This window comes from Aspergillus aculeatus (genome assembly GCF_001890905.1).
Source record: "Aspergillus aculeatus ATCC 16872 unplaced genomic scaffold ASPACscaffold_1, whole genome shotgun sequence".
NCBI classification, from domain to species: Eukaryota; Fungi; Ascomycota; class Eurotiomycetes; order Eurotiales; family Aspergillaceae; genus Aspergillus; species Aspergillus aculeatus.
Window position 1 is genome coordinate 3,465,626 of NW_017962976.1, and position 19,362 is coordinate 3,484,987.

A 19,362-nucleotide genomic window follows, 5' to 3' on the forward strand; every position below is an offset into this window, starting at 1 on the left:
ACATCTCTCCCAACCCACGGTCTGGAGGAACTTGCCCCAGGGGACGACACTTTGTGATCAAATTGACGTCACCGGCTCGCGCGATGATGTCGATGTCGCTCATTTTGCCTTCGACGATGGCTATATAACGTCCAGAAAGTGACAGGTGGAGTGGACTAACGAAGCTTGAATTTGAATAACCCATCACCTTTTACCTACCATCACGATGAATACTACTTCGCAGACCCCATACTTCGACACCAACGCCGCAGCCACCGGCACGGCTACCCAAGCTGGTATCACCAGCACAGGCGATGCCAGGACCGGCCCGGCCCCGACCACTGCTGGTCCGCATGGCTCCGACATGGCCAACAAGGCCGATCCCCGAGTCGACAGTGACCTGAACAACCGCGCCCAGTACGCCCCCGGCACGACCACCACGGGCAACGTGCACCCGCAGGCCACCGCGGGGACCGCAACCACCTCAACTTCGGGCACCTCGACGCGGGGGCCGCACAGCTCCTCGCTGCTGAATAAGCTGGACCCTCGCGTGGACAGCCGCACGGGGGAGAAATCCACCAAATCCACAAACCAGTCGGGCTCCGGTGCGATGCGCGAACCGACCGATACGACAGGCACCGGCACCGCGGGCGGAGTAGGCTATCAGCCTACGGTGCCTTCCTCTAGCCAGGGGACGCGGGCGGCCGGCGGTGCTAATCCTAGTATCACCGCTACCGCCCCCGCTGACACCACCAACACTGTTCCTACTACTGGCACAGCTGGCACAACTACAGCTGGAACAACCACAGCTGGCGGTCAGTCGGCGCGCACGGGCGAGAATGTCGGGCGCGGGGTTAAATCGGTAGCAGCGGGGATCCACGTAAGTCACTAATCTCGATAGCCACTGGTTGCAGCCTTGTACTTGTGCAGAAGCTGACGGGGTCATTCAAACAGGGGGTCGGGGAATCGCTCCGCGGTGGACTCAACGCAGCTGTCGACTCAGCCTTTGGCCACGATCAGGGTGCGGCCAAGAACGCAGCCATTGCGGACAAGGGCGAGCGAGAAATTGAAACGGGGCGATTTGGGCGTTCGCACTGAAACAAAATTGGCCCCCAGTTCGGGACTTCTAGTTCGGGATTTTTTTTATGCGATTACGATGATACGACTGATGCTTGTTGCTTGATTCTTTTCTTTGATTAGTCGATAGAGTGGATCCAGCCAGATGGCTGCCTTTTGTAGCCAACAATTATGTCGATTTTCGATTGTGATGGTGTAATGAGTAACCACGTACAGTACTTTCTTTGTACTGTACTAAGGATGTATAATTGTATATGATATGTGCACTGTGTATGTATAATGAAGCAGAGTGTTCGTATTTCCTTGGCGCACGAGGTAGCTTGTAGCTAATGTTACGGACTGGGTCATCGCCAAAGTCGGCTCTTCCTTATGCAGCATGAAACTCGGCTGAGTTGAATCCTTCGCCAGTTTACCAGCTTACCATTACTATTAATACATAGCATCTGCTCTAAGATGTCGAACTTAAGATGTCTTACCAAACGATCATTCAGATGACGGGGGGGGAAGGAAAGCTTCGCCCTGATCCACTGTCGACTGAGTGGTTTCTCAGCCTTCCGGCCCTCCCGGGGCTGTGCCGGTGGAACCGTTTTCTTTTCTTGCTCTCTCTCTCGTTTTTCGTTCCGGTTTTTTTTTTTTTTTTTCTTCTCCAACTACTCGTACTCGTTCTTACTTTGCTCTTATTTTCTTTTTTCTTTTCTCTTCGCTTTTACATCATCTTCCGAACTGCTAGGTTATTCTCTCCTCCGATTCAGATTTGCCCCCCTATCTTCCGATCCCAGTTACTCCTCCGTTCTTCTCTCCTTGCTGCTTCTTATTGATTCTATCCCTCTATCGTTAATCAATAAACTAGCTAGCGATGGCTCCACCTCCGACGGCTCCGTAGTTCTACTTTAGCTTCACCTTTTCCTCCTCGCCCCTCCCATCATCATCCACTTTCACATGGAGCCTCTGTTGACTTGCTTGAATCCGTGCAAGCTATTGCGTCGTTGCTTCTCCAATCCCCTTCTTATCTATTGGTGCCCGCCCCTCAATGGGTAGATTCTCTCCTTCAACAACCTCATAGCATCCAACAGCACCATGACGGTGCACATGCAACCGGCTGGTGGTCATACCAGCTCCGATAGCGAAGACCCATCTCTTCGCGATCCCACCCGAGAAGATGAAGCATACGATATGGTCGGGGTCAGTATCAGTCGAACCCAGAGTCGCATGAAGGCCCGTCGCACGCCGGCTGCCGAGAAATCCCGCGTGATGAACCAGCAGGGCGGATACTTTGATGCCATTCCCGACTCTCCCGAAACCGACAGTGGTCTCTTTGCTAGCCATCTCACCCAAGAACCCGAACAACTGCAATCCTCGCAACCACATCCGGCGCAACCGCATCCCGCGCGAGGTGCCAAGGACAAGCTGAAAGACCATCGGAGCAGCTTTACGCGCTCTCTCCTCAAGACCAGTCTGCCGCTGCGCCCTCGGGCCTGGTCTGGCGACTCCATCACCAATCTTCGTCTGAAGAAGTTCCTACCGGACTCGTGGACGAAACGCATCGCCAGCCAGCCAGCTCCACGCACCGTCAAGCCCGCTCCCGGGCCGGCGCAGAGACGATCTTTGACCGACGAGTCTACGGACGAGCCCATCTCCGATCTCAAGCCTTTGGCGGGGGCCACCGCCGCCCGCCATTCGTATGCACGGCGGCCAAGTGCCGCCGTCTCGGGCAAAGTGCCGCCGATGTTGCGGCGCTCATCCTCTGATCAGTCGCTCTATCTGCGACGCTCCTCCACGGCCTCCTCGCTGGAGCAGCGTCCCCGTTATGAGCATATTCATTCCCAGGTAAATAGCCGCTTCAAGGCCATCAAGGACAGTCTGCAGGACTCCAGCAGTCGTCTTTTAAGCATGCCCACCCTGCACCTGCAAGATCTCCGCAGCGACTGGGGCTATCGGCCTTTCCTTTCCGAGGTCTCCCATCCCCGAAAGGTCCACGAGGAGGAGCCTGCTGCGCCGCATGAGCAACCGCCAGCTGACCCGACGGGACCCTCGTCGCTGCCACCACCACCACGCACCCGTTCCCCGCGATCTAGCTCCAGTGCCCAGCACCCTCGCCTAGCTGACGCTATGGATGATCTGACGGGCGACGTTGTCATTCTAGGAGGCTATCGGGGCTCAGTTTTGCGTTCTGCCAAACCTCCGCAGCGCCAATTGTGGGTACCGATGAAGGTCGGCTTGAACTTGCGCAAAGTCGACCTCGAGGTGGGTCTGAACCCGGAAGACGAGGAACGGATGGAGGAGACCATCATTCCGTCCGGAGTCTTGTCGCATGTCGGGCCCGTGGACATCTGTCGCCGCCTGATGAAGCGGTTGCAGAAGTGTCCCAACTCGACGCGCGGGGATCTGCGCGTCTGGGATTACGGCTACGACTGGCGTCTGAGTCCGCACCTCCTGGCTAAACGGCTGATCAAGTTTCTGGAGGGCCTTCCAAGCAATGCCCCGGGCACGCCCCATGAAAAGCGCGGGGCATACGTGATCGCTCACAGCCTGGGAGGGCTGATCACAAGACATGCCGTCAACCAGCGGCCCGAATTGTTCGCTGGAGTCTTATACGCTGGAGTTCCGCAGCACTGCGTCAACATCCTCGGGCCGTTGCGCAACGGCGACGATGTGCTGCTGAGTTCGCGTGTCTTGACGGCTCAGGTCAACTTCACCTTCCGCACCAGTTTTGCCTTGCTACCCGAGGACGGGCACTGCTTCATCGACCAGCGCACCAAAGAAGAATATCGGGTCGACTTCTTCGACGCGCAAACCTGGGATGAGTATCGACTATCACCGTGCATCAACCCGGCCCTGCCGGTGAGTAGCCCCAGCCGGGGCTTCGTGAAAGACAACCTCCCTCTTATCAGCAAACGTCTCTCAACCGTCCTAAACAGCAAAGAAAGCCTTCCGAGCAGTGGATCGGCTTCCTCATCTGACGGCGGCGAGGCATCCAACTCTTACAAGCCAGCACCGAATCAGAGTGCCAACCCACCGACCGCAGCGGCGTTGAAACCCGCCCCTGTGGCCCCTCCCGCCGTCGAAGGGGCCATTGGCCCCAACTCTAACCTACGCGGTTCGAGCAACACCAAGGTCACCACCGCCGTGACCATCCCGCGGGCCACCGCTATTACCTACCTCGAGCGCACTCTCGCCGAGGTGCGACGCTTCAAGGAAGAGTTGGTCTTCGATGCCGCGCATCAAGCGAACAATCGGTATCCGCCGTTCGCCGTGCTGTACGGAAAGTCCGTGCCCACGCTATACGGCGCGCGAGTCGCCTCGCGGGAGGCCATCAAACGGCAAGATGCGTACGACGACCTGGCCTTTGCCGCGGGAGACGGAGTGTGTCTGGCGTCGGCGGCCATGCTACCCTCCGGATACCGTGTCATCAAGGGGGGGTTGGTCAAAAGCGAACGAGGCCATGTCGGTCTCTTGGGAGATCTGGAAGGTGTGGGCCAATGCCTGCAGGCGTTGATCCGGGGTCGCCGAGAAGGAGTGGGACTGGGGCAGTCCCCTGGCTCTCCGTCTTGATTCATTGTCTTTTGCCTATACCCCTCGCCCCTTCATTAGACGCACATATTGCTTACTGGGAGCATCTTAGACTCGATACCCTCTTCCTATTTATTGTTTATGACTATGATGGATGACATAATGAAAAGTGATCTAAGCGGATGTTTGGACCTGTCCGCGGCTTGACCTGTGCATATTGGCCTGACTCTCCTCTCTGTACTATGCTGTTTTTATATACTGTACATATTTACATTTATATCGGAGCCATATACTGTATACACTGCACAATCAGTTCCTCAGTCGTTATGCTCGCCAATCGATTCATTAGCATCGAATACTTGGAAAGTTCAAGGCCGAGGATAATGACGCCAGCCACGTGGTTAGCGCTTACCGAGCCCGATCCAGCCGCGCAATGGTACGATGTACAGTACACTCCTGTACTTGAGGAAGGATCTCCGACAGGACCAATCCAGTCTAGCCCAAGGCGAGCTGATGACAGCAGGAAGTCAAGCTTACTCGGCGAAAACACCATAAACTACAGTCCCTTTCCCCTCTTCTTTCCTCCCTCCAGGCTTCTGCAATTCATTCAAAGTTAGACCATCCAACCACCTCAAACCCAAACCCCAAACCCCAGACCCCAAACCCCATCCGCTCAAACACAATGTCCGCCAACCGCGGCGCCAAGATCATCCTCCACTCGTGAGTTCCCTGCATTTCCTCTCTCCATAACCCTCCCCAACCCCTAACCCCGGCCCCTGGGAAACTCAAAGCCTCGAACGCTCCCGCTCCCAACGCATACTCTGGCTCCTTGAAGAACTGCGCCTCGCCTACGACATCCAACCGTACAAACGCGACGCCACGCAGCGCGCCCCGGCCTCCCTGAAGCACCTGCACCCGCTCGGCAAAGCCCCCGTGCTCAGCATCGCGCCGCCGCCCGCGTCAGCCCACCACCACCACCACCACCACCAACAACAACAACCACCCTCGCTAATCCTCGCCGAATCCGCCGCCATCATCGAGTATCTGGTTGATCATTTCCTACACCCACCGGCTACGGGTGCGGAGCACCCTCCCACCAAACTGACTCTCCCACCGCGCTGGACCGCCGGCCGCGAGAACCAACCCGGCGGGGAGACGGCGGCGTGGCTGCGCTACCGGTATCTGATGCATTATGCGGAGGGGAGTTTGATGCCGTTGGTTGTGATGCGGATTTTGATGGATGGTTTGTTTTGCCCCCTTTCTTCTGAAGAAAACCCGGGAGAGGATGGGAAGTACAGATCGCTGACAGTTTGTGGCTGGGATGGGCTGGGATGGGTGTAGTGGTCAAAACCGCCCCCGCGCCGTTCTTCGTCAAACCCGTGCTCGGGATCGTGCCGGGCATCGTGAATAAGGAGTATACGCGGCCGAACCTGGAGACGCATTTTGGGTTTTTGGAGGCGCAGTTGGAGAGGATCGCGGGGGAGGGGGCTGCGGCTGGTGGTGGTGGTGGTGGTGGTGCTGCTGCTGCTGCTGCTGCTGCTGCTGCCCCTGCCCCTGCCTACCTCGCCGGTACGCAGTTCACACCAGCAGATATCCTCATGAGTTATCCGTTGGTGATTGCGGAGGAGATCAAGGCGATCGATCCGGACCGGTTTCCGCGGTTGCGGGGGTATGTCAAGGGTTTGAGGGGGATGGAGGGGTATCGGAGGGCTGTGCAGGTTTTGGAAGAGGTGGAGGGGCAGGAGTATAGGCCTTTTTGATGCGGTTATGTGGATGTAGGGTAGTTGTTGGGTGTGTCGAGGGCCAGTGGTGGGGTGGAGGTATTCGAAACTGAAGGCTGGAGTGCTGAGTACAGTACTACATTATAGATTTCTTGTTGGGTGGGGTTGATAGCTGTGATTCTCCAGGCAAGGCCGCCTGGGCGCGGAGCTATAGTAATCGAAGGACATCTCCTCTCTGCTGTACATCCGTCAAGCATAGAAACTCAGTGTCAGTATGCGTTCCCTCTCGCTTGAACTGTCTGTGGAGAAGGACCATATTAATGGTCGCTGGCTGTTGCGGTGGGCCACTCATGACCTATCTCTCATACTTAGCCCGGAGCTTGTTGAAGATCCCGAATTTAGGGTTAGCGTGGCGCTAACCTCAATATCGGGGGAACCCCCCGAGATCAGGGTTGGTCGGTCTACACATGCTTCCCTTTTCGCGAACAAGCCGTCAGAGTTCCGGCCTAGAACGAGTAAGCATTGCTCGAGTGTTCCTTATGGCTTGCTCCACGGCTTACTTGCTGACTTGTCGTACGTGCGGGTATAATGCATCCTTTCGGTGGGTGCCAAGATAAGCTGTGAAGCTCTAGATCAAGGGTACAGAGGTCTAGTTAGATTGAAACTAGGATCGCTCATTTTGAAGGGAAATACTGGGGATGACAGGGAAATCTGAGGATTACGCTGGTAGGGGGTCGAGCTACAGATTTCATGTCTGACTTCTGTGAAGTTGCTATTCTTAGGTTGTGGAGTAGGATCAAAGAGCTATGACAGGACATGCCTTTCGATCACTCATAAACACCCATCCATCCTCCCTTTGTCATTCTAGGCTACTCTACTCAAGCATAGACTGGTACAGCTGCCACCCTACTAGCAACCACAACCAAAACGTGTGCCCACATAATCATCTATCCCGATAACTGCAAGACGGGTCTAACCACACCCCACGATCACACATCCACAGCGAAACGCTGCCTGAGACCCTTGCCAACGCGACCGAAAACGATGGGCAATGGAAGCAGCGCCAACGTGACAAACCCCAGCAAGGAGTTCCCCCACCCATAGCCCAAAGCCGCATACATGGGCGACCCGGCCAGGGGCAGCAAGGCCCCCAGCAACGAGCGCGTCACGGTCACGGCCGCGGTCCCGGAGGCGGCATACCGCGGGTACGAGTCGATGATGTACGTCTGCAGCGTGCCGAAGATGCCCACGATCCCGAACCCGAAGGGAAAGAGCCCGATGATCGGCACGATCCAGTGCGTCTGCGCTTGCACGGACCAGCCGTACCAGAAGAAGGAGACCGGCACGCAGATCGCAAAGTAGATGCTCAGGGACAGCCGCATCTCGGGCTCGTAGACGCCGTGGTTGCGCTGCTTGTGCCGCGCGATCGTGCGGTCGCTCAGCAGACCGAAGACGAGCTGGCCCGTGAGGAAGCCCACCCCAATCCCGAGATTGGCTAACCCGCTGATGTCGAGGCTCCAGTGGTATGTACTCTGGAAGACATAGGTGATGGTGGTGAAGAGGAGATAAAGGCATCCGTAGACGACGGCGATGTAGACGGCGATCATCGAGACGATCGGGGATCGAAATAGTAGTTGGAGAGGCATGGACAACCTGCGGGATAAGGGCAGCTTCAGCTTGTCGCCTTGCGCATCGAAACAGCTCCGCAGATCGGATCGGCCGAGAGCTTTTTGCAGCCTTGCAGTCTTGCGGCGGATGAGGACCGAGGGGTTTGTCTCACGATTGAAAATCACGGCAAGGGAGGTTAATGTCCCACCGGCTATGACGAGGACCCAGAAGACCTATACTCTGCTCTTAGATATGGCGCGCGCATGCAAGCAAGAGAGACGAATGTATCGAGTCACCTACCCATCGCCATCCGGCTCTTTCGGCAATGAATCCCCCGCAGATGGGCCCGAGGACGGGTCCGAACAATGGACCGGCCTGATAGATCGACATGGCAAGGCCTCGCTCTTCAGCCACGAACAGATCGGAAACGACTCCGCCGCCTGTAGCAAGACATGCTGAGCCACCAATGCCCGTCAAAAGTCGGAAGCCGATCAATGCTCGGATGGAAGGGGCCAGCGCGCAGCCGATTTGGAACAGAACAAAACAGGTCGTTGCAATGTTGAGAACGACTGTACGGCCGAACATCTCGCTCAACGGAGAAAATAGAAGAGGTCCGGCCTATACAAGTCTGGTAAGCACTCTAAACATGAGCTTAGGAGAGTACAAGACCACGTACAATATAGCCAAACAGGTAGCCCGTCACGGAAAAAGTCTGTTCGATCGAGGATGTATTCCCAAATTCTTCTCCAGCAAACACTGCAGCTGAGGCAAACATAGAGGATGCGAACGGGCTATCGGAAGAGTAAGTCATAAGTCTGGGAGTATGCGGTAAGGTGATAGTGTACCTAACTAGCGTGATCATGCTAATCAAAGCCAGCAAAAACCACTTTCGAGATGCCGGATAGTTCCTATCATACACTCAGCGCCGCTGTTCAAAACAGGTGTAGCCATTACCTACCTCGGATTCGAAGGGTCTTCCTGACTTTCCCACCCAACAACTCCTATGCTCAGGTCGGTCACTGGATACTCCTCTCTGGCTTGACTTAAGGACATTTCAGCACCTAGTTCCTGCTTTTCTGGCTTGTCTTCCAGAGACACCACCACATTCTCCTGTTCTTTCATGACGCGGAGATGTCGGGTCTTCTCTAGCACCACTTCAGTGAAAGTAGTGAAACAATTCATCAATCCTAAAATTGTCTGTTTGGGTCCATGGCTCTTTTTATTCTGCAGATAACATCGATCCATGACTCGAAAGGGCAATGATAGGTTTGCATGGGCAATAGAAGGCACTTCCGTAATGGGCATGAGATCCGAAGTTTGGGTTAGCGTCTTTCTGCCCTTATCCTTTGACGCCCCCGGGTCCGACTGGATAATATCTATAAAAATTCGTAACGAACACCGTCAATTCTAAAAAGTGGAGGCACAATATTTTCTCGAACTATAAACCTGAGATATAGAGACTGAAAGGGTAGAAGCTCTCGTCCCCGTCGAAATCAATGTCTTCGTAGCCGGCCGACTGCGTATAGTAGTCAAACTGCTCATAAATTTGCTGGTCCACATAGGGTCGTGCCTCCATAATATTTGCGCTCTCAACTGTGCCTATGCCTGCTCCAAGATGCACGGTCTCAGACTGCGTCGGGAAGGGTTCTTGCGGGACATCTGTGATTCCTCGCATTGTCGCAGTATCCCCCTCACGCAAAAACTGCGCAGAAACGGGGGTGGATGAGATTCCATAGTGTCCACTGTTCTGCTGTGGAGCTGCGTTGGCTGCAGGCGGTTGGGTATGTACAATTTCATCCCATGGATACCGTAAAGACCTAGGCTCTTGACCGATTACTGGGTTCTCAATGTGTGCTCGGCATATTTCTTCTCGATTGGACTGATTGGCAAATGTCCTCGCTACCAAATCAATCGTCTCTAGGTAGGTAGATTCCCCTGCGAGACTAGCTTGGTCACCTGCACTCGCCAGCTCTTGCAATTTTGACCCTTGGGAGAGTGCAGTCGTCAACACCTAGTCAAATTTATCAGCCTCAATGGAGAAATTGCTTCATAGAACATAGCATACCGTCAAGGCGATGTGCGTACGTTGCGAGTGGATACAATAAGGTCGAAGAGTGATAAGCATGGCCCTGGCTATATCCAGCTCGGCCTCAAGGTATCGCACCATTTTAGAGGTCTTATCGATAAGAAGAACGTACAGAAGTGTGAGTGCAGATGTCGAGATCATATGTGCCACTCGCCACTGCGATCCAAATAGAAGATCATGGCGGTGCATATCCTGCGCAAGACGGATGATATTACAGCTTGCACGAATCCCGGCCAGTGCATAATTTCGGCCTTCTTGCTGTTTGTTGTGACTTTAAAGTAGGTAGTGCATGAACGGTCGGTATAGGTAGACTTGAGTATGAGCAAAGGTCATGCAGAGTTCGTACTCCGCCCTGTAGCTTGTGAGCGTTTTCGTACAGTTGATGGCTTTGCAAACTTCCAGTCTCCCTTACCTTCGGGACCAGCGACTGTCCTCATGTTTTGCTAGTATGTCACGAATTGTAAGGTGCTTGGCCCATCTCCGTAGCTCGTCCTCGAATTTGAAAATAGTATCCTTGGTGACAAAGTGCTTCAATAACTCGCTCGCATCCCGATGCTGCATAGTGCTTGGAGGATACAGGCTCTTCACAACTCTGTAAAGAACCTCATGAAGTTTCAGGTAACTCAGATGACTCGGTATCGTTTCTGTGACCTGAACACTCTCCTTAGCCCCTACCCTTTCTCGATCTGGCTGGACACTGACAACTATAGCCTCGGGATAATCCATCCCTATCTCATCAGCAGGTACAGGCTTTGGGAGGCCGCACATGGAAGCTAAAGTGACCAAAAGTTGCCATATAGCCCAGAAAAGAGATCGTTTGGTCTCGACAACGACCGGACTATCTGTCTTACCGGGACGGTGCAGGCCCATGCGAAAAGCCAAGGAAAGCATATGAGAAACATAGGTGTAGCATCGGGATAATCTACATGTACTGATGAGAAAGATATTCATGAAGAAAATGGCCTGCATGGCAAAAAGATTATCACAAGCTTCGAGGTCAACCATATCGCGGCAGATTTCAAAATACTTCAAACTATTATAGTCAATATGTGGTCAGTAGATCTGTTTCCGTGGGAGGCAACACACCCTTCAGCAAGCGAGCCCCCTAATGGCTCCGCGGGGTCATGTTCGTTGTGTTTTTCAAACAGGCAGCCTACCGCCATCAGAGAGTAGAGGAGGGGAAAGTGGTTAATCTCTGTCTCTCCGTAGTCTTCTCTATCGAGAGAGTACAACAACTGAAAGACAGAAGTGAAGGTGGGACGATGCAGAGCATTGTAGAGTAAGTGCGCATCCAAAGCCTGGTTGACTAGGATCTGTGCCCTTTCGCGCTGTGGGAGAGGCGCAGAAGTCCTCGATAAGCAATTTGGGGCTCCTAGCAGGAACAGCCTGGGAGCCAGTCGCTCTTTCACGCGCAATCTGCTTTCAAAGTCGATGCCTGGGGAGTCTCCGAGTTCTAGCTTCAGTCGTTCTATAAAAGACCGCTCTCCGGAAGACCCATGGTGTCGTGCTTCCAGCCGGCCCTCTTCTCTATCGACTTCATGCATGACTTCCGGCGTGTCTGGCTGACAAGCAGCAACCTGCGAAGCGTCTGCATCAGAGTCATCGAAATGGTTTGAGCTCTTCTGTAAGCTCGGCTTCTTGCCTGGTCTGGCAAAAGTTCTGTGGTCCGGGTCGGCGTATCTTTTCCGATGTGTAACGCGATAGATGCACTCTTTGGTTATTAGTATGTTATACATAGGTTGCTTTGCAACGAGCCTTTAGGCTTATTGACAGTCCTCGAGGCTTGATAAGCTCCTACCATGGAAAGAATGAGAGCAATGCTTGCAGGGATGGGTCCCGTCGCATTTGACCTTCATCTGTCGACATAGCTCACATGCTTTGCGAACACGATCATTGCGGCTCGGCGATGGTTCACTTTCGCCTTCAGCCCCATGCTTTAAGTTCAGATCAAATGTATGAAACATCAATACAATATGAAAGTGATTTTGCAGCACAGTTGACAGTTGAACTGATAGAACTGCGTCGCAAGCTCTGGTAAGTGGACTTGAACTCCGCTGCGGTTTGATTACTTGCCGTTCGGATGGCACATGATTGTATGCCCTTGATTTCAGGCACCGATATTCCTTGACACCACAAAAAAGTGCCTCTCTCCACTCTCTGGGAGTGAGGTGGGCACAGGATTATTTCTTTATTGAATAGGTTTCAATTCCAGGACAGCTGTCAATTATGAGGAAAAGTGGAAGAAACTCAGATGAAGGTTGGACAATTGTAACGGGCCCGGAATAGTCTACGCGGGGATATGTGACTAAATGCACAAGTATATATCATTGAAGCTTGTAAGAAATTGACCCGGTTAGAGGCCACCACCATAGAACATCCAACTACTCAATCAAAGCCTATGAAATCATCATCATCATCAACTCGATAAGTGTCTAGCCTTTATCCCTAACCAACCACTTCACAATTTGAACCCAATCCTTCTATTTTGAACAAAATGCTGGGTAATCATACAAGAGGAAGTAAAACTAAGAAATAAATATATCACGCCCAATGCAAAAAGGAGATCATCATGAACGTTCAAAACCAATAATGAATGAAACAAGCGCTGCCCAGAACTTATTGGCATAGCATTTTAGGCAGCTCTCGAGTTGGCAATGTTCAGGACGAGAATGTCCGTGGCGCCAACCTTAATCAGCTCATCCATGACGGTAGCAATCTTCTTCTTCTCAACCATTGCGCTGACGGCCACCCAGCCATCCTGATCCAAGGCAGTCACCGTGGGGGCGCGCTTGCCTGGAGTGATGCTGGAGGCGGTCGACAATTCCGCGCGGGGGATGTTGTACTGGCACAGGACGTACTTCTGGGCGGCTGTGAGGTAGAAAGCCGTTAGTGGTTAATTCACCAAGACGAAGGGGAAAGACATACTGATAACACCACGAATGCGGGAAGCGATCAGGTCAACCAGAGGATTCTGGGTGTTCCGGGACTTGACCAGCACAGAGATGGTCTCAACAACGGTGTCAATGGCCTTGAGGCCAGCAGCCTTCATGGTCTCACCGGATTCTATACAGAAACACGGATCAGCTATTGCATCCTCCAAGCGAGGTGATACTAGCCTGCACGTACCAACCAGATCAACGATACCATCGGCCACACCCAAAGCGCAGGCAGCCTCAACACTGCCACCGACATACTTGATCTTAGTCTTCGGGCTGCCTTCAACCTCAGCCTCGAGCTTGGTGAAAAAGGCCTCGGTAAGGGCGGTGAAGCTGGTAACGACGTTACGGCCCACCAGCTGGCGGGCTTCCGTGATGTTGCCCTTCTCAGGAACCTGAACCTGCAACTTGCAGGCGCCGAAGCCAAGGTCCATCACTTCCTCCACGCCGGAAACCTCACCGCTGGGAAGCTGGGCATCGTGCTCGGCAACCTGGTCGCGACCTGTGATACCGAGATCCACGCGCCCTTCGCCCACAAAAGTCGGGATATCAGCGGCAGGGAGGAAGATGAGCGCGATCGGCAAGTTCTTCACCAAGGCGATGTCCAAGCGGGTTTCGCGACGGAACTGGATGTCGGCACCAGCCAGGAGGTCCAAGGTAGCTTGTTGAAGACGACCCTCTGTAAAGGCAAGAACAGTATTAGCTTGAAGTTTCTTGTACAGGTGCAACAAGCCAATGCTCGGATCTCATGGATCTCATGGAAGGTATTGAGGCTTCTTGCGGCGAAGGGGAGTGAGTGAGTCATGGCGGGCACTTGCTCTTAGGAACGGCGAAGAGTAGTCTTCCTTCGAGGCTGTTTGAAAGAAAAAGGTTAACATGATGACAGTTCTAGCAATCAACAGTAATTTTGTTGTCTGGGGGTTCGCGCTTGAACCATGCTGGTTGACCAATTGACACTTACTGGTTGACGAGATCCATTTCGGTCGATGATCGGTGATGCGCGGGGTAAATTACTCGGGGCGTAAAGGGTGAATAGGACACCGAATGGAGAAACAATTGATCAAATTGGGGGACAGCAAAAGAGACCTGAAGTAAGCGGATACAATCCGGCAAAATAGTACTCTGACAAGAGTGAAGTTGGCGTGGTGGTGAGGGGAAAGGAAGAGGAGAAAAGCAGAGGAACGGGGCAGCGACTTGGACATCATTGCGGCAGAAAAGACAGACGGAGAGCGCCGGGCGAGCATGTTCTGCTGCCTGAGGCACACAGTACCCCTCCTGCTTGTGCCTGATGTACCAGGCCAGCTATTCATGCCTGACGGGCGAGGCAACACTAGCCCTGAGCCCTCGTCTTTTTCCCAAAGGGGAAATGCAACCCACACAAGCGCGCAATCCCGTTCGATTTTCACCGAGCGGCTTCAACTTCTATCAACCCGGTCCCCCTTCGCCATCTTCACCTCCATCCCGTCAGTCCTTTGCTGCCGTCACGCCCAACCTCAAGATGGATTCCGCCAAGCAGCCTGCTAAGCTCGTCAAGGTCACCCGTGTCCTCGGCCGTACCGGTATGTTGACGATAAACCGCTTCGCTGGCAGCAGTCGCCCTGCCGCAAAAACGCCTCTCTCGCTGTGCGGTCAACGCTGACTGCTCTCGATTTCACAACAGGTTCCCGTGGTGGTGTCACCCAGGTCCGCGTCGAGTTCATGGACGATACCTCCCGCAGCATCATCCGTAACGTCAAGGGTCCTGGTATGCGATTCTCCGTCTGATCAATCCTTCTGTTTTCGTTATCCGCTTGCGCTCGGCATGACCCGAATTCTCCGACCCTCCGACAAGAGAGATATCCCAAAACAGAAAGAGCTTGGAATTAAAAACGAGGAACGCGATCGGGAAGTCAGCCAACGAAGACGGGAAAGTTGTTCGACAAGTAGGCAGGAAATTCGACTTGGGGTTACTCGGGACAAGTTTTGGGGATATTCTCGACCGGCGGGAAAGAAGAATTTCGGGTCTTCGCCAGAGTCAATCCGACTATAACTTTACATCGCATATGGGAAAGGCTAACACGGGTTATTTTTTCCGCAATCTACAGTCAAGGTCGACGACATCCTCTGCCTGCTCGAGTCCGAACGCGAGGCCCGTCGCCTCCGTTAAAAATCTCCTCAACTCTCCGAATTTTCTTATCTTCTTCCCTCTCGAGGCTATGTACCCTTGCTTGCGTTGGAAATGATTCTGGGGGTCGGGAAGGCAATAAAAAACATCTCATGGGCTGATGCGGCATCCGGGTTGTGATGATTTGCGTTTGTTACCATTCTGTGTTCCGATATACCAGGGTTCCATAGAAGAAACAAACGAGACCGAGATCAACCTGAAATACAAAAAGGAAAAAAATTTGAAATCCACCGGACCTTTGAGATAGATACCAGGGACGATATTAGGCGGCCCACGATCTGGAGCAGAAATGGATCAAATTTTGATACACTACGGTCTTCGCTATACCCTGGAATTCCGCTTGTTCGAGGGTTGATCATTTCACCTTGTTCACTCTCGACTCGCGCGAAAACGATTACAGGCATTGGTAAAGCTGCATATTCAAGGTTGAAAGGCTTGGACGCAATCTCATAGAATTGCTACACGCTTGCTTGTCTAGTAGATCTAGCTCATGTGGCTATAAGGACGTGCAACCTCCGGAAAGCAGCACACGTAAATTTGCTTGCGACGGAGGGAACTTGATAAGGTGCCATAATGACATAACTTGGAGCATTGTCAGGTCTATAAATAGTGGCCGTCATGCCTTTATTTTTCAGATATTCCTGCATTAAATGTGATACGCGAACGTCAAAAGCAATGTTGCGAGTCGATTAACATCTACAGCTGCTCTGCGCTGCTGATAAGTCGATCCATCAACCCCTCATCGTCCGCGCTCGTGGAATCGCCCACAGCCTTTCCAACTGCCGAAACAAGACCTGCCAATTTCCGGCGACGGATTCTCTCCTCGAGCTCTTTACTCTTCTGACGCGCTTGCTGTAGGAGCGGACCTGGAAGGTTTGCCAATCGCGCCACGTTGAGTCCATAACTGCGATGCGCGACTCCTTCTCGCACCTCATACAGGAATGTGATCTCTTCATCCTGGCCGGTCCCCGATTCGGTGAAGTGCATGTGCACGTTTCGTAGTTCATTGTCGGGGAACGAATGTACCAGTGATGAGAGGTGCTGGTAGTGTGTAATGAATAGGGTGAGGCTTTTGATAGAACGAACCATATAGTCCAGAACCGCTTGGGCGATTGCGACACCGTCATGGGTGGACGTGCCCCGGCCTAATTCATCCAGTATGACGAGCGAGCGGGGCGTTGCCTGCTTGAGTATATCTGCTGTTTCAGAGAGCTCAACCATGAAGGTGGACTCTCCAGCCAGCATATTATCAAACGCACCCATGCGGGTGAACACAGCGTCTAACATGCCGAGCTTTGCGGACTGCGCAGGCACATAGGAGCCAATCTGGCCCATGATGGCGATAAGGGCGACTTGTCGCACATAGCTAGACTTACCGCCCATGTTGGGACCAGTGACTAGAAGTGCGCGGGTCTTGTCACTCTCCAGGTTGATGTCATTTGGCACGTAGCTGCCCAGCAGTAATTGCTCAACCATAGGATGGCGGCCTTGCTCAACACTGATGCATGTGCTATCCGTGTATTGAGGCTTCACATATCCAGGCTGGCTCGCGATAGTAGCTAAGGATATCAAGCAGTCCAGTGTGGCTAATGCTTGTACACAATCACGGAAGGCCTGATATTGGGCGGCTATGTCAGCAAGGAGAGCACGAAAGGCTCTATCGCAAGCCGCAGCCAGCGCCTCTTTATGCTGGTCTCGTTGTCGAATGAGCTGAATAACCTCGGGTGTGTGAAACCTCGACACCTTCTTAGTACCGCTAATCTTCGCCCAGGACGCAGGTACTTTTTTAATGAACGGTGAGCTATTATCAACTTCGATCAGGTAGTCAATGCCCGCAACAGACTTATACTCCACTGATTTTTTCCCGAGCTTTTCACCAGCAACGTTGCGGTGTTCCTGTAAGTCATGCTCGACGCTTGCGATTCCCAGCTTGTGGTCACTGATGTCTTCGGTTTCTTCGGCTTCTCGGAAGAAGGCATACTTGTCATCATTCCTTGCGGCGTGCATATTGATCTTATCCAGAAACGACACAACATCATTCAGAATTGTTGGAAGGGATGCTATAGCTTCGCCTATCTGAGGGGACTCAAATCCAGCATCCGCAGCGCTCTTGATATCCGCGAACTCCTGCGCAATCATTTGCATGGTTTGGAGGACAGTAAGGAGCTCGGGCCGAGTGCACTGAGATCAGGATCTTAGCATCTATACACAAACACTATATCACCTGGATACGAGAAGAAAACTCACCTTCCCATAGTAAATCCTAATGAGGCTCTTCTCCAAGTCACTCTTGATCTTAGCAAACAAGCTTTTAAGTCGCTCGACCATGATAGTTTTTTCCGGGCTTTGCAGCTCTTCAACGGCATTGACCCTCGCTTCAAGAGCCGTCTTATCCAGCAAAGGGCGTCCGACCCACTTCCGAAGCAGTCGTTGCCCAAAACGAGTCTGTGTGCGATCAAGAGTCCAGAAGAGACTGCCTTTAGTCGTGTGGTCGGTCTGGTTTTGGTAAATCTCGAGACTCATAAGGGTATTTCCATTGAGAAGCATATGTGATCGCGAAGAGAAATGCTGGAAATATTTGGTCAACTGAAACACATACTCCAAGCCATACTCTTGCAGATGTGCTATCATCGCGGAGAGGCAGATGGTTATCTGCTCAGGTAGATTCACCACCTTCTGAAGAAGGCTACTCGCCTGCACATCGTCTTCAGCACTAGCTGCCTTCATCTTTCCAGCATAAAAACTCGAGACATGACTGTGAGACTCGGCGGCGGCGGTTTTCGACTTGGGAGCCCGCTCCACACGAGTCTTATCACCGAATACATTCAACTTGCTGCCCGAAAGATGCTTAACCAACTTCTCCGTGGCTCTGGAAAGTTCTCCCACAATCAACACTTCACAAGGTGCAATATGAAGCAACCGGGTTTCAATTTCGGTCCTCATAAAACCATCTTCGAAATCATCATAGATTATGTCCCCTGTGGCAGGCTGCACAGCGACAATGCCGACCTGGACCTTCTCGTCATTGCCCCATCCTTTCGCATTCGTCTCAGTGATGCAAAGCAAGTATCCTGTTGCTGGGGACGCGCCGCCAGATGCCGCAGGCCCTTCCAGACCGTCAACGTCGTCGATATATGTGCCTTTCGTGTACAAACTTGTGAGTTTGCGTTCAAATGGCGCGTTCCGGTTGTCACCCGCCGCTTTCAGAGCAGCCGTTTCAATCTGTCTTACGATGCCAACCTTATGCCCGGCAGCGACCAAGCGTTTGACATGCACATGTAGTCGATGGACCGGTATGCTGGCAGATGCAAATCGATCGAGGTGTGCCTCTGAAGGATCTGAAAGGCAAAGAAAGAGCTCAAGCATTAGCGGTGTCTGCGGTCGCGAGGGATGTGGTACACTCACGCTCATCAAAGCGCAGCTTTCCTGGAATACAGACAATCGACAACTCCTTGGCTGCGATCCTTGCATCCTCGCCGAAGAACCGGAACTTATAACCAACCTCCACTACCAAAACCGCATCTTTATGTTTGCGTTTGATGTCGATAACTTGTCTCTCCATTGGCGTAAGCTTACTGGCCCCCTTCTTGCCAGCAGATTTGCCTCTAGGAGGGGGGGCGGGCGCCAGATCCTCGTCTTCTTCCCCTTCAGCAGCATCCTCAGTAGACACGACATCAGTCACACCAGTAGCATGCCTGTTGATGCCTATCAAGCAATCTGCGCCGCCCAGCCTGCGCACAAATTTCTGATGCAAATCCTCCAATTCCTTTTGCCTCTGTTTAATTTCTGTGGGCTCCGGTTCCTGATGTCTCTGGGTCCCAAATCCAGCGGCGGGTGAGCTAGCGAATCTAGAAAGATCCGTCCGCTGGCTACTCTGCGACACTGGTATATGTTCTTCAATAACGGAGGAGCCTGTCTTCGAACCGTTTTCCTGGGAGTGGGAGCCGTTCAATTTGCTTCGTTTTGGAGCCGGTACGACTATGTCATCGTCGTCATAGTCTTCATCCTTCTTGTCCCGTGTCACATCATCCTGGCGGTTTCGCAATTTTTCGGTGGCCGTCGTTTCCGAGTCAGTTTCCGCGAGCTTCGTCTGTCTATCGACGCCGTTGACCGAACCGGGTTGGAGAGGCTGTGACTTCTTAGTGAAGAAGCTGGCGAGTGTCGATTGCTTGCGCTTCGTATTCTGGGAAGAGGAAGGTGATGAGGTAGGTAAAGGCATCTTTTGCCGTGTTCTTCGAGAGTCTGCCAACGGGATGCAGCCTTAATATGTGGTTTGCTGAA

The 19,362-nt window shown here is 52.9% G+C and overlaps 7 protein-coding genes across 7 annotated transcripts; 4 read left to right on the top strand and 3 right to left on the bottom strand.

Moving 5' to 3' along the window:
• The first annotated feature begins 7 nt into the window (after positions 1 to 7).
• On the top strand, positions 8 to 1,320 carry dprC. The gene is made up of 2 exons (XM_020204305.1): positions 8 to 859; positions 934 to 1,320. The coding sequence occupies exons 1-2, from the start codon at positions 206 to 208 to the stop codon at positions 1,075 to 1,077; spliced, it is 798 nt and encodes a 265-aa protein (XP_020061642.1). The 5' UTR covers positions 8 to 205; the 3' UTR covers positions 1,078 to 1,320.
• A 379-nt stretch (positions 1,321 to 1,699) lies between these two features.
• Positions 1,700 to 4,901, top strand: ASPACDRAFT_110746 (uncharacterized protein). The gene has a single exon (XM_020195501.1). The coding sequence runs from the start codon at positions 2,134 to 2,136 to the stop codon at positions 4,606 to 4,608; it is 2,475 nt and encodes an 824-aa protein (XP_020061643.1). The 5' UTR covers positions 1,700 to 2,133; the 3' UTR covers positions 4,609 to 4,901.
• Positions 4,902 to 5,033: 132 nt separating this feature from the next.
• Positions 5,034 to 6,342, top strand: ASPACDRAFT_110749 (glutathione S-transferase). The gene is made up of 3 exons (XM_020195502.1): positions 5,034 to 5,286; positions 5,358 to 5,809; positions 5,908 to 6,342. The coding sequence occupies exons 1-3, from the start codon at positions 5,249 to 5,251 to the stop codon at positions 6,324 to 6,326; spliced, it is 909 nt and encodes a 302-aa protein (XP_020061644.1). The 5' UTR covers positions 5,034 to 5,248; the 3' UTR covers positions 6,327 to 6,342.
• Positions 6,343 to 7,276: 934 nt separating this feature from the next.
• On the bottom strand, positions 7,277 to 8,948 carry ASPACDRAFT_20629 (MFS transporter; the record flags this gene model as incomplete). The annotated part of the gene is made up of 5 exons (XM_020198962.1): positions 7,277 to 8,128; positions 8,196 to 8,513; positions 8,572 to 8,686; positions 8,741 to 8,803; positions 8,854 to 8,948. 5 exons carry the CDS (start codon positions 8,946 to 8,948, stop codon positions 7,277 to 7,279), a joined length of 1,443 nt encoding a protein of 480 aa, XP_020061645.1.
• A 3,371-nt stretch (positions 8,949 to 12,319) lies between these two features.
• ASPACDRAFT_74811 (ATP phosphoribosyltransferase) lies at positions 12,320 to 14,059 on the bottom strand. Its single transcript, XM_020204306.1, has 5 exons — positions 13,879 to 14,059; positions 13,736 to 13,770; positions 13,108 to 13,596; positions 12,907 to 13,044; positions 12,320 to 12,849 (listed from the first exon to the last, which is right to left on the bottom strand). The coding sequence occupies exons 1-5, from the start codon at positions 13,893 to 13,895 to the stop codon at positions 12,614 to 12,616; spliced, it is 915 nt and encodes a 304-aa protein (XP_020061646.1). The 5' UTR covers positions 13,896 to 14,059; the 3' UTR covers positions 12,320 to 12,613.
• A 356-nt stretch (positions 14,060 to 14,415) lies between these two features.
• On the top strand, positions 14,416 to 15,063 carry ASPACDRAFT_38880 (40S ribosomal protein eS28; the record flags this gene model as incomplete). Its single annotated transcript, XM_020200524.1, has 3 exons — positions 14,416 to 14,476; positions 14,578 to 14,661; positions 15,002 to 15,063. 3 exons carry the CDS (start codon positions 14,416 to 14,418, stop codon positions 15,061 to 15,063), a joined length of 207 nt encoding a protein of 68 aa, XP_020061647.1.
• A 714-nt stretch (positions 15,064 to 15,777) lies between these two features.
• On the bottom strand, positions 15,778 to 19,300 carry msh3 (mismatch repair protein MSH3; the record flags this gene model as incomplete). Its single annotated transcript, XM_020200525.1, has 3 exons — positions 15,778 to 17,262; positions 17,329 to 18,419; positions 18,487 to 19,300. 3 exons carry the CDS (start codon positions 19,298 to 19,300, stop codon positions 15,778 to 15,780), a joined length of 3,390 nt encoding a protein of 1,129 aa, XP_020061648.1.
• Positions 19,301 to 19,362: the final 62 nt, after the last annotated feature.